The sequence below is a fragment of the Eumetopias jubatus genome, unplaced genomic scaffold (genome assembly GCF_037043125.1).
Source record: "Eumetopias jubatus isolate StellerSeaLion01/CBP00866 unplaced genomic scaffold, mEumJub1_p1.0 scaffold_1, whole genome shotgun sequence".
NCBI classification, from domain to species: Eukaryota; Metazoa; Chordata; class Mammalia; order Carnivora; family Otariidae; genus Eumetopias; species Eumetopias jubatus.
Window position 1 is genome coordinate 91,533,428 of NW_028274807.1, and position 14,271 is coordinate 91,547,698.

A 14,271-nucleotide genomic window follows, 5' to 3' on the forward strand; every position below is an offset into this window, starting at 1 on the left:
TGGAGATGGGTGGTTTGTTCATCTATTCATTTATTCCTCAAACATTTATTAGGCACATATATTCCAGACTCTATTCTAAGGAGTGTTATAATATACCTACTCCTAATAAAGGATCTAACTTTAGTAATTTGTAATTCAGGGTGAATATTGGACTATATTTTTCCACTCTTCTGGAGAATATTTTCAATTAAAACCTAAGCTCTAATGGTGGAATGGAAGGCTGACTCTAATTAAAAGAATGATGGAGGAGGGCGCCTGGGTGGCTCAGTTGGTTAAGCAACTGCCTTCGGCTCAGGTCATGATCCTGGAGTCCTGGGATTGAGTCCCACATCGGGCTCCCTGCTCAGCGGGGAGTCTGCTTCTCCCTCTGACCCTCTTCCCTCTCGTGCACTCTATCTCTCATTCTCTCTCTCTCAAATAAATAAATAAAATCTTTAAAAAAAAAGAATGATGGAGGAGGAGGAGGAGCACTGGGTGTTATACGCAAACAATGAATCACGGAACACTACATCAAAACTAATGATGTAATGCATGGTGATTAACATAACATAAAATTTTTAAAAATTACAAAAATTACAAAAAAAAAAGAATGTTGGAGGAGAAAACAGACAAAGGGAGCAGTTTGGAAATAGAAATCCTTGCCACTAAAAGTGGCAGAGACTAGCTAATTGTTTACCAAGCTATTTTTTCCTCTCATATATGTAACTAAAATACATTTCCAGCCTCCCTTGTGACTGAGTAATGGCCAATAGAATTTGGGCAGAAATAATACATGCCACTTCCAGGCCTGGCCCATAAAACCCAACATGCAGAACTCTCTTTCCATGACCACTGTAGATAGGACTGTGGAACTGAAGAAGCCACAGACAAAAGAAGCTTGGATTCCCTGAATGACAATTTGGAAGGTCACCCACGAGCAAAAAACAAAATTCTCTTGCTTTAGATCACTGAGATTTGGACTTGGAGCTCTTTTGTTTTGGGTGGTTTTTTTGTTAAATTGCGTAGCTTTACTCTAATGCACTGCCTTACAACATTAACAGGTAGGCAGCTTCTTACTCCATCCGCAATGCACACAATAAATTCATGTGAACTCAGTGACTGAATAAACACTCTTTCATGTGCCATCACTTCCACGCTCAGGAACACTCAGAGTTTGTACACATTCTTTTTTACTTCACACTCACTCATCCTTCTCCAGACAGCTACAGGTGACTGCTCTCAAGCACACGTTTGTACCCATCACAGAAAGATAGCATTTCAGGGGACCTGCTGATGCCCCATGGAAGACAGAACACACTTATGTAGTTTTCATTGCCGCAAGAGAAATTCAGGCTGTAAGTAGGAATTTCTAAATTACAGAGGTCATCGAAATACGCAATCAACCAATGAAGGTCATAAAATCTATACCTTGAAGATCTTGGATGAGGAGTTCCCTATGTATGTTGTGCTGGATAAGTAGTTATTGTCATTAAAACTTGGAGACTAACACCCTGAATTCTCCCAGCAGGGGCTGGCAGACAAACCTCCAACTCAGAAACTCTGCCCAACTCCAGGTCACCTTCACCAAGCCTAGATAGTGTTGAGTTCATTACTCCTTGGTCTTGCAACAGTAAAGTGAGCCCAGCAATAGCTGGCTGAGGTGGTAGTAATGAGCAGGAAGAGTTTTCACAATAAAGATTTCCCAGGCAGTGTATTTTTCTCTAGCTAGCCCCCAGTTCACAGTCACCCATGTCAGGGGTTTCCACATGAAAAACAGATGGAAAGGGGAAGGCTATAAAAATAAATCAATTTCAAAATGCATATAGCTATAAATATTTTTAATCTTTTTACTGAATAGACCAACTAAATTAGTGATTTATCATGAGAAAAACCTACTTCACCCTCAGTGGCAGGCACTAGAACCACATTGCCCTTATAAGGTCTACAAGACTGATGAGGGAAGGTTAAAATTCAAATCTGCCTTTCGGGACAACCAGGTTTATACCTCCTCAAGAACTTCCTGTGCATCCTTTGCTATTTGGGGAATATGGTAAGACCAGCCAAAATCTTAAAGCCATAGTATAATAGAGTTGTGTTAGGTTTCACGGAGAAAAAAAATTACTGAATTTTTAGCAGTGTAGCTATCCATTTTTCTTATTTAAGGAAAAATCCAGTTTGATTCATGAAGAGTAGTCAGGGTATATAAAACAAATAATAATTCATCAGCCCCAGAATTATTATGTTTTCATATATAAAGATTTTGCTCAAGATTTTTATTCATATATTCCAGCAAAATAATGCAATTTTGTATAGTTCTTATTCTTGCATGGTTGTATTTTAATAATAATAAAGTAATACAATAAGCATATCCTGTCTCCTCTTGATGAAAATATCAAGATTTATTTGCTAAATAAATAAATATTCAGTAATGGATCTATGCTTAGTAATGTTTAATAGAAAAGTTTTCTGGATCAGATATCAATTACTTTAACACTTAGGTGGATAGATTCATATTTTGTCTTTCCAATGCAATTTAACTCCCAGGAGTAAATATGTATGTTCAGAGGAATAATATATTGTTTTAAAATAGGCCTTTAAGAATTGCTTTTTACTGAAATTTATAACCCTGTTCTTGTTCAGCCATCAATTTACCAGTAAGGATAATACATTCTTATGCTTTCTAAAACAAGAAGTTAAAAATTCCTCATTTTATTCTTTTTTCTTTAAAATATTATAATTTTATCATGATCCTAAGTTTTCAAGGTCAGACTATTTTCCTCTTTGTAACTCACTTTCTCAAATGGAAAAGGTTATAGAATTAAAGAGCCTATATCCCCAATATTATTATGAAAGTGTTATGGCCAGGTTGGTTATAAAGATGATAAATGGTCTTATATTTGTACCACAGTATTCTTGTTAGAAACAGAGAATCATTCCCAAAGTATAGAAATCCCTCATATATATAGAGCTACAGTCTCTGTTCTTAAAATATGACAATGTTGGTCTTTCCAATGGGAAGTGCAGTTTTCTGGCACTGTTCTATCTTCTCAACGAGCAGTTCACTTGTCCTTTGCAGTAGCAGTTTACAGCACTGTTTGCCTCCGGTCTCCATCATCTACTCTTACCTTCCATGATTGCATTTCTCCTGGACATCCCTGGAACTTTAATTCATCCTGCTAAGTATGTTTTCTTATGGGGTCTGACTGAAGACAGAGTGGCATTTAAAGAAATACCATTTCATAATCCAAAAATAAGTGGAAGTAATGTAAATTTTTACTGCAGCCTCTCAAAAAAAAAAAAACAAACGATGGGTTGGGGCAAGATGGAGCTCTTAGAATGTGATACATGGCAGGAAGCAGGTATTACAGGTACTGTATTCATAATGCTCAGCAAAACCTTGTGATACACATACACACACACATATACATATGCATGCCCACACACGCATGCACAGACATACACACACACACACACACACACACACACACACACTTATATGGCAGCTTCTCTCCAAGTACCCTTTTCCACTCTAAGCTCTCCAAATACTCTCCCCAAATTGGTTCCCTCATAAATAGATAGATTAGTTCCTTTCCAGTGTTAATCTGTAGGAATACTGTGAATGAGAAGGCTGATCCTGTTAATTCTAACAAGTATATAAACATGTATAAACATACTTTGTGTATTAATCTCACTTACGGCTTTATGACTCATCTCTTACTTTTCCTTTTGCTCTGTTTTCCTCAAACATTCTTTTACACTTTTTCTTATGTCATATGTATTTATGTAAGGCAAGTCATTACACTTCTACAGTGGGATATAAACAAACACATAAGTAGATTACCAATCCAGATAGTCAGGAAAATTAAGGTTTTCAGATTATGTGAGGCTTTTGTTATGCATATCTTAGTTAACTATCCAAGAGTCACTTTCTATAAGATGTAGAATCTAACCAAAACTGAAAAAGTAATAATTATGATAAAGATCAAGAAAAATCATGCTAATATACATTTAAGTTTAATTGTTGGTAATAATGTCATAATAATGTTATCACAATAATGGCATCACCAAGGTGTATTCAACTTTTCTCTTTGTCTAGCTGTAAAAAGTAATTCCTAATCCTCAAACTGTTGTGTCTTAAATAAGGAAGATATTCTTCCCAGGTTCTTGAAGAGTTTATAACTGCCTTGCATCTCCGCTATAATATTTTAAGGATTCCATAGTATTTGTAGATATTCTGAAATACTAGCTAAATCACTATATCAGAAATCTTTGGTTTCAAGCGGAAGGAATCACAACTCAAACAGACTTCATTATATTTAAGTTTTAAAGGGGTAGGGGGAGGCATGGAACACATTGATTTACATTATTGAGAGATCCACAGGCAGCACCTGCCTTTAAATGCAGCTTAATCCCACAGCTCATTCATTGCTCTATTTTCTGAAGTCAGCTTTTTTCTCAAATCCTACCTGGTATTCCACTACCTGTACCATCCCCTCAAGTGCTAGGATCTTTAGTAATAGCAAAATGCTCAAATGTCATTACAGATCTCAAATCACACTGTCCTGAAGAACAGTGAGTGCCTCTTTCACACAGTCCCTGGACTTACTCTTACTCATTGGCCCAAATTGCACTTATGTTTATGGTTGAACAAAAACTGAGGTCAAGGTAATGCCAGGATTGATTGGTCTACATCAGTTAGGTCTCACTTTTAGAGCAGGTAGAGATTGAGAAATTCTGTAAGGGAAAAAAGAGGTAAGGAGGAAATGCATAGTAGGTAGCCAACCAACCAATGTCCATTCTAATTCTTATATAGTGCAAAGGGATAGCTGGGGACACCTGGGTAGCTGAGTCGGTTGAGTGTGTCCAACTCTTGATTTCAGCTCAGGTCATGATCTCGGGGTGGTGAGATCGAGCCCCATGTCAGGCTCTGTGCCCAGTAGGGAATCTGCTTAGGATTCTCTTGATTCGCTCTCTCCCTCTCCCTCTCCCCGTTCTTTCATGCTCTCTCTCTCTCTCTCTCAAATAAATAAATCTTTAGAAAATATAGCTGTTTATGGGAATTATAACAACATTGTATTATTTCTTTGATTGCGAGTCTAATAAATATTGAAGAGAATAGCAGTATCTTTAATGTTGTATTGTCTCAGGTCTACTTTGGTGGGGATAAAATTAAGGAACTTTCCCAGAATCAATACAATACAGCAAATTAAACATAAAATTTTGGAATCAACATGAATTCCAAGTGAAATGGAAATGAACTAAGCATAAAAATCCTGTGGGATTATTTGTTTTTTTCAAAGTTTATATATGGGTTATGAGAAGAAACTTAAAAATTTGAAGATTGGTTTTGGAGAAGTAGACCAGCAGCCTGAAGTGAAAATTACAAATCTTAGGAATGGAAACCAATTTTTTCCACTTGCATCTAGAGCTCTGAAATTATAATGAAGGTCAAAGGGAAAATGTAGCTTATTATACAAAGATTCATTATACATAGAGCTTTCTCACACATCAAATGCAAAAATCAAAATATGCTATGTTTTTAAAAGTAGAAATTGTTTTATAATTTATGGGTGGCAATAATGATAACTTAGCTGCAAAGTTGCTGCCTTTTGCTATTTTCTTGCTGATGTGAATTTGTGGATAACTTCCAAGATAGAAGTATTGGCATTAAAAGGAGTACAAGATAAAACTCAGAAAATGGTTGGGAAAGAACTAATGACAAAGTGTTGGCATTACGAAGGTACTGTAGAAGCTAAACTCTGAAACTGATCAGTAAAAAGCAGTCATATAATACTGACATGGTCCCATCTCATACTGAGCAATTGGGACCTTTAGAAATGAGATTTTTGCTCCAACCCAAAATGTCAAAACATTTTGTTATGGACAAAGGGCAGAGAAATGACATAGATGCCAGAAAATAGAGAAGGAAATGAAACTTAGAGAAAGGTGGTGATAGAACACTAACAGATTTGCATACTTCTAAAAGAGTTTTTAAATTTCTTATGATTTTTCTTTTTTAAAAAACTTCGCTTTGAAAAGTTCATTCATAATCTGTTGCCTGTGCTTATGATGAGGTGTCCAACAGAAAACACTGTTGCTGATGGCCTCTATGTTTTGTACTTTACTTCCAGAGAGCTTAAATTTTACGGATATTTAACTTTGTAACAGTTAAAGCTATCCCTCATATATATAGATGAGTCTGCTGATCTACAATCAATATTTCATGTTTGCGCAGATGCTTTTCTGGTGATGTCGACAGTTTCACTAAGTCAGACTCTCTCTATTAACCCAATCTTCTTTTGTGACTATGAGTTTGTATTTCTCGGAGAACAAGCTGCAGCAAAAGTACAACGTGAATATGAAACTAATTTTTCCATCCAGGCAAAGCTGCTCTGTTCCGTTGAGCATTTTACTCCATTGAGTTATTTAATACTGATTATTTTACTTCCCTCACCCTTCATAAGTTGAACAGAAACCACTTAAGGTTTAGGTAAAATAAGGAACAAAGTCTGTGTGATATTTTTTCTAAGCTTAGTGACAAAGAAATAAATCATATCTCAGAAGATTTGAACATTTTATTCGTTCTTTTTGAAGTTCTTTTTTTGAAAAAGATTTTTTGAAGTTCTTTTTTTTGACCATTAAAAATTCAGGATTTGGAAAAGGTTGTTTTTGGATTCAAATATTGATGAGCACCTACTAGATGCTTCGGGCATGAACATAACTTGAAGATGTCATCCTCAAGAGGATTAAATCTTGTTGGGGAGATAAGACATACCCCAATGAAACCTTAGGAAATTCACTCTGAAGTGAATAGTATAGATTTCTTTAAGAGTTTGAAGAAAGATACTGAAACATTCAGGAAAACCTGCATGGACAAGATAAGACTTAAATTAGGTACATCTGGAAAAATAGTCATCAACTGAATAAAGCAAAAAGGAGAATATGTAGGTGTTTCTTGGTAGAAAGAAGTTTTCTGAACAAAGAAAAGTTCAGAAGCAGGATAAGCACAGGTTGGTACACATTAGTGAAATGAGCAGAGGTGGTGATAAAGGTTTGTACTGGAGAAAACGTAGGGATCAGGTACAGATTGTGAAACAGATCCACACAGTTGAGACCTTGAATACCAGGAAACAAGTCACTGAAGTTCCTGAGGAAGGATGTGGCAACACAAAGGCAATGTTCCGGAAATATTCATTGGGTGGTGGTGTGGCATTAAATGATACTGGTCGCAGGGAGGCTGGTTGGGAAACTTTTTCTGTAACCCAGATGTTATGTGATCAGAAATTTGACCAGGGTGGTAGCAATGGCTATGCTAAGAAAGGAGTTAATATGAGATGTACTACAATGGGCAGATTTAATTAGTTTTTGAGACTCACTAAATGTCAGAGATAAGACGAAAGAAAAGTCAACAATGGCTTCCGGATTCTAAGCCCAAATAATTGGATGAATAATGGCTATCCTTACAACACATCGGTGAAAAGCAGGGAAGAGGGAAGTTGTGGAGATTATAAAAATCACTTTTGAAGAATCTATTTGCTGCCTTCTAGTAATTTCTGTAATGATGAGCCAATAGCAATGTCCCAGGAGGCATTTGGAAATGCTGTGTTTGAATTTGGTGAAGATTTTTCAGGCCAGACTAGAGCTTTGATCTCTAACCTTTTGTTTAGAAGTAGTAGCTAAAGCCACAAAAATAGAGAAAGCCCCCAAGAGTATGTGTATGAAGAACTCATCGGTGAGCCAGGGACAGCTTGGAAGAGCACTGACTGAGAAGGCAGGAGGAGCAAGGGAGAAAGAGGAACTAGAAGGTGTGTGTGTATGTGTAGGAGCGAGGGGGAAGCAGAGGCAGGCAGAGACAGAGAGAAAGCAAGTAAAGAGATTGCCACTGAACTCCAGGGAGGTGACTTCAAGGAGGAGGAGGAGAGCAATACTACAGAAGGTCAGGCTGCATGAATGACTTGAAGACCTGAAAACTGGTCAGTTCCAGCCTTCTGCAGTACGATGATAAAGGGCAAACTGTATCCTTTTGTGCTGAGGTGAGACATCTTTCAAAAAGAATTGCAAGATTACGTTCCTGCAGGAAACGTAATCTGCATAACCTATCTTTGATATTCTTTCTTAAAGCATCCATTGCCCTAGTGGTAAAAACTTGGAACTATGTCACACCTGCAAACTGATTTTTTAATAATAAATTTGGTCATGGTCATCTAAATTTCATCTCTAATTGCGATAAATTTTCAAAGGTTGCATTAAGGTATTTATTTCTTCTCAGTTCTTCTGGCATGACAGAAGCATAGAAGACATTTTTAATCAATTCAACTTTCCTACCAAAGAACAAAAAAATACAGTCTGGTTAACTTTCATATCCATCAGGGGCACAGGGTTTTTCGGACGTAGGTAGAGGTTTATGAGCATAAAATTGTGAACAATTAGCACTCAAATTAATGTTACATGAGATTCAACATCTGGTAAGTATGTCGTCATTTGGGGTCATAGACCACCTGCTAGGCTAAATGTTCATCCAACTGCAATTTACTCTGCATACAAATCGAATAAGAATGATACTTTAAAAAATATTTTTTTCTAAACTTAACAGTATGAATGTAGGGGCCTCTCACGGTTTAAAACTTCGACTAGAAGTTAATAATAGATCGAACACACAAGATGAAACATATAGGATCAGAAGGAACAGAAAATACTTTTATTTTTGCAAGCATATTTTATAATAAATTAGCTATAGGGCTGACATTAGTTTCACTAGTCAATCTAATCACTGCCACTATTAGTATCAGTCTCCTCTTTATCCACCCAATATTTATGAGCAAGAAGAATTCAACCTCTCAAAGTCCTCCTGTTATTTATATAATCAAGCTCTCAAACATCTGGCTGCTTCTGGCAATAGAATTGCACCAGAAAATGACAAATCTCGAGATGCTCCCTGCAAACCCACTACAAACATACCCCAGTCACTTCTGAACTTCGCTGCTCTGGGGCCTCCTATCACTTCAGTGTAGGCCTTAAAGTTTCAAAGGTGTCCTGCCAGGAGACCTCCCTGTGCTAACAGTTTTCAGCCCTGGGATCCAGAAGCTTCTATGGCTGGATGCTCTCTGGGTTTGTGTGGAGGTCAGAGCAGCCATAAAACCTTCCCACACCTATTCCGGGGGCCTCTGGCCTTCCAGAGGCACCCAAGAAGCCAAGATCATTTCCATAAGACAGCCCCCAACATCATCCCCAGCATGGCCTGGAGGCCCTCAGGCCTTCTAAGTCAGGGATCAAAACCAGATTAAAAAGCAAACCATAGCCAGGGATCCCATACCTTCTGGCCTCAATCTCCAGAGTATGCCAATTGCTGAAAATGCTGACAATTTATAAATGCTGGCATCTCATAGAGTGCTAAAGGATGACCACAATCAAAAGAAATGTGATGACCATATATCAGGAGGGTGAGCTAGTGTCCTTTTTATTTTTACTTTGTTGCCTTTTCAAGTGATCTGGTTATTGGCAACTTCAGCAAAACTGACAAACTCTTCCCTTACCGTATAGAGCAAGACAGTATTAGGTTGGAAGCAAGCAGTATTAGGTGTGTCTGTGATGATCTAATGCAGATTTCAAAAGCAAAGAAACTTCCAGCACTTTTGAAATTGAAAGGCAGAACTCACATTTTTACCTTGTTTATAGAAATGAGACCTCCTTTTAAGAAGAAGCCATTCGTAATTCAAACACCAACTCAAGAGGCATGTTGAATCTGCACGTTAAAGCACACAAAAGTTATTCTATTAGTTCTGAGAACCCTTGTGTGCTTGCTGTACTTTTTTAGACAGGGTAGGAAATGTTCTATCTAGAATCGTGTCTGTTAAAACCATCTATTTATTGGCATTGCCATGCTTCTGGAACACGTTTCCCATTGATTTTCAGAGTGATGATTATTCTCATGACTAAATTGTCCTGGGGATAGTTTGGGGAGTTAAGTTTTGATGTCCAGCTCCCTGACTTTCAATTCTGGCTCCTCCATTTTCTCACTGTGTGATCTTAGGCAAGTTTGCAACCTCTTCTTGAAGCTTCAGTTTTGCCATCTGTAAGCTGGGCATAATAATATGCCCTGTCCTGCACGGTTGTTAGTGAAAAAGATAATCCTGAAAAAGTATATAGCACAGAAGTGCCAGATAAATGTTAGCCCTCAAAAATCTAAAGGTATTTCTGATCTTGAGTCACCAAAGAAAGGCTAAAGCATGTCTAATATATTTTGTTCTGTGTGTTTAAAAGATATTGTGTGATATTTTAATTTTTTCAATAGTAAGCATATGTGTTAACTCTCTGTTTGACAAGCATACCCTATTTACTTAACCAAAATGTGCCAAAGAGCTTTGAAAAATTGTTCTGGGGAAGGGTTTAAGGTGGCTATTGCATGTGAGGTGTAGAATGGGGTGTAATCATGAGGGTGGGTGGTCAGTGTCCCAGGCTCCAAACAGAACAGCTCTACTTTTAGCAACTTTAAATATGAGGCTTCTTAGTAAAATTTAGTTTGCACAAAGGGTTCTGCAGCTAAAAACAAGAATGGAGGATGCCAGGGAGGGTGGATAAAAACACTCATGGTTTACTACATCTATAATTTTTTTAAGATTTATTTATTTAATTTAGAGAGAGACAGTGCACAAGCAGGAGGAGGGGCAGAGGGCGAGGGAGAGAGAATCTCAAGCAGACTCTGTGCTGAGCTCAGAGCCCCACGAGGGGCTCAATCCCAGGACCCTGAGATCATGACCTGAGCCAAAATCAAGAGTCGGCCGCTTAACCAACTGCACCACCCAGGCACCCCTGCGTCTATTATTTTTTAAAGACATATTACAGATAAATAATGAAAGCTGTATCTGAATCATTACCATTTAATTTCTGATTCTACATTAAAAATTGACCTTTAACTAAATCATAACTCAAGGATATTTGGAATTTCATTTTTTTCCCTTTCTGGCAGTGTTAAGCAGGGAGAGCTCATTAAATCCTCTGTTCATCATCCTTCATTTGTGCAGTCTATCACAATTAGCCAAAACGTTATTACTCAGAATGGAAATGAATTAAGTGAATCTGGCCACCAAGACTCCACAGATGACATCTGTCCCTATATTGAAAGTAATCAAGATCCAAGCAAGCCTGAAGCAGAATACAGTGGTTAGGTCTCTGGAGTGAGATCGCCAGATGTGAATCCTGCTTTGTCCACTTATAGGTTGTGTTCTTTTGTAAGTCACCTCCCATCTGTGTACCTCAACTTCCTATTCATAAAATGGGGACAATAGCACCAATTTTGTAAAGTTATCATGAGGATTTAAAAAGACACTCTACTGGAGCACCTAGGTGGCTCAGTTGGTTAAGCCCCCAACTCATGATTTTGCCTCGGGTCATGATCTCAGGGTCCTGGGACTGAGCCCCACCTTGGGCTCCTTGCTCAGAGTGGAATCTGTTTGTCCCTCTCCCTTTGCCCCTCCCCCTGCTTACTCATTCTCTCTCCCTCCCTCCATCTCTAAAATAAATAAATGAATAAAATCTTTTAAAAAAGAGAGAGAGTATTAAGAAGGGCACATTCTGCATGGAGCACTGGGTGTTACACGCAAACAATGAAACATGGAACACTACACCAAAAACTAATGATGTAATATATGGTGATTAACACAATATAATAATTTAAAAAATAAATAAAAACTAATTATGCACAAAAATAAATAAATAAATAAAATTTTAAAAAGAGAGAAAGAGAAACAATCTGCACAAAGTACTTAGAAGAAGGGAAGGAAAAAAGTAAGGGCTCAGTAAATAGCTCTTATGGTCAGTAAGTATAGGAGTCTGTTTTACAAACTTTTTCATGACACTTGAATTATTTCCAAGTCTAATTGCAAAAGTTGATACATTTGTCATTTCAAATTTTCTTCAGCTATGGGAGGGATGGTAACTAAATTAGCCTGATATTTTAATTCTCACTTGGTAATTGTTCTCTTTCCTTTCATATAACATTATTTCTTTAAATCTTAAACTATGAACAGAAAAATCAAATTCTCTTGAAAAGAGCACACAGAAAACTATTAAGCCTGCAAGCTGGTCCTCAATTTTCTATTATTTTGAATATGGGGAAAGAGATCCATGTAACCCAACCATATTTTACTATTATGTTCTGTATGTGTTTATATTTTAAGAAAAGTATAAATAATGAAATGCGATTTTGATAGATTAATAATGATAGTCTCTATTTGACATTTCGATACATATACTTTTACTTTGTACCTTTAATATTTATATTTATCATGTCTTCCAAGTACAGTTCCTAAAACTTAGGAGAGAAAAAAATACCCTTTGTTATCAAAAGTCTTTAGTTCATTTCCTGTTGTATTTCAGATCTTCAAGGACTCCACATATTGCCTCAGACTGTTGACTGGTCATCTTTTCCTCCCCAACAATATCTCCTGACTCTTGGGTTCAAAAACAAAGAAGATGGGAAATTTTTGGAAAAACTATCAAGTAGAAAGCTGCCTACATTTACAGGTAAATCATCTGGACTTCTTTTTATCCTTTAATGCTGTTGCAAGGCAGGAATTGTGCATTCTTCATCAAGTCTTATTCATCATAAGGCCTAGCATATAGATGGGCTAGGCCCCCAAAAAATGTTTATCAGGTTATAACGAACTCCTTCCAATCTTCTTTGTGGGCTAGTTAACAATACCTGGGATTCAGGTTCCCCCAAGACCAGCACGTTTCTAGAATGTCTGCCTCCCTCACTCCAACCATCTCACCCCAACCACGCTATCACCAGTGCCTAAGCATAAGGCACTTAAGAATACAAGTTTTTGTCATAATCAATTAACAAATGTAGAAGAAAATTATCGAAAATACTTAGGTGAAATCAAAAATATAGCCAATGACAAACTTAAATCACTTGGATTATCTGTTATTATATTGATATTTGTTCCACTCTTTTCTTATGTAATTAACCGAGAGCTTAGATCTCTTGAAGAGTTATTACAGTTAAATGGTATTCAGTAATTCTGTTGAAACTTCCAAAACTCAAGAAAGTATTCACATGGAGTCGAAGTCTCAGATTTGTGGGCAAAATTCACGACAGTTTGAATTTCTTCCTTCAACGCTACCCACATAATTAAGGATTTGTGTTTTGTCTGGCACTCTATTCTCTGAGGCTTAGCTCAACTTCAGGCTACATTCAAGGTCAATGGGATCTGCACACTTGAATAATACCTGGGAGGAACAAGACGACAATCAGACACATTTATGACATTTCTTCACAGTCAGGAAAAACATACTCTGCAGAGAGGGATGAATTGTTATAGGCTGTCTCTTAGATCTCTCAATCAGGAAACACAACAAAATGAATAAATGATAGTCTCTAAAGGGCAATGTCTCCTCTGCCTTTCTCCTCATAGATCTTTCATTGGTATGCATGTGGTCCAGGGATGGTGCTAGTTTCTACACTAAAGATTTCATATCTATTAACATTGAGATATCTGTTTATAGCTTGCTAAAGAAAGCATTTTGAAATGGAAGTCTGGAAAAAGTAGTATAAAAGTTTATTGTTACAATTTTTAGAACATAAAACTCCCTTCGGTCTGCTGACCAAAGAAGACACAGTGAGACACATGGAGACAATGGGGAAGCGAATCTTGCCAATATTGGATTTTATTAGAAGCACCCAACTGAATGTAAGTATATGAGTCTTTTATATTTGTCCAACGCACAAATATTAGACAATCCTAGAAGTACGGAAAGTTTATGGTACAAATATTGCAAGTATTGGAGGGTTTTAGAAACAGTCATGGTAAATCTCATCTGCAAAACCAAGCAAAGTTTAGCTAATGATTTTTTTTTATATTTTAAAACATACTACAATGCTACACTTTGCAATTTCCAGCACTTATTTGGCTAGTGGCTCTTTGTGGGTTTTTCAAGATTTTTATTTATTTATTTATTTATTTGTCAGAGAGAGAGTGCGCAAGCAGGGGTAGCGGCAGAGGGAGAGGGAGAAGCAGGCTCCCCGCTGAGCAGGGAGCCCGATGTGGGACCCGATCCCAGGACCCTGGATCATGACCTGAGCTGAGGGCAGACGCTTAACTGACTGAGCCACCCAGGCATCCCAGCTCTTTGAAGAGCCTTTTTCTTTGTGCCTTCCTGCTATCTAATTCAAGTTTGCAGGGCATTTCTTACTTCAGATCAATAACAAAATTTTAGTAAATACAGTGTTTCCCTGTTTCATATACTGGGCTATTATGCATAACTACTTTGTTACCTACACAAGAATTTGGA

At 37.3% G+C, this 14,271-nt stretch overlaps 1 protein-coding gene across 1 annotated transcript in view; it reads left to right on the top strand.

The window, feature by feature from the left end:
- The window catches only part of SPATA16 (spermatogenesis associated 16), a 197,219-nt gene that overhangs the window by 144,214 nt on the left and 38,734 nt on the right, over nucleotides 1-14,271 (top strand). The window contains exons 6-7 of the mRNA XM_088019245.1: nucleotides 12,355-12,501; nucleotides 13,558-13,670. Of these exons, the coding sequence (XP_087875371.1) occupies nucleotides 12,355-12,501; nucleotides 13,558-13,670 (260 nt within the window). The remainder of the gene's footprint in view (nucleotides 1-12,354; nucleotides 12,502-13,557; nucleotides 13,671-14,271) is intronic.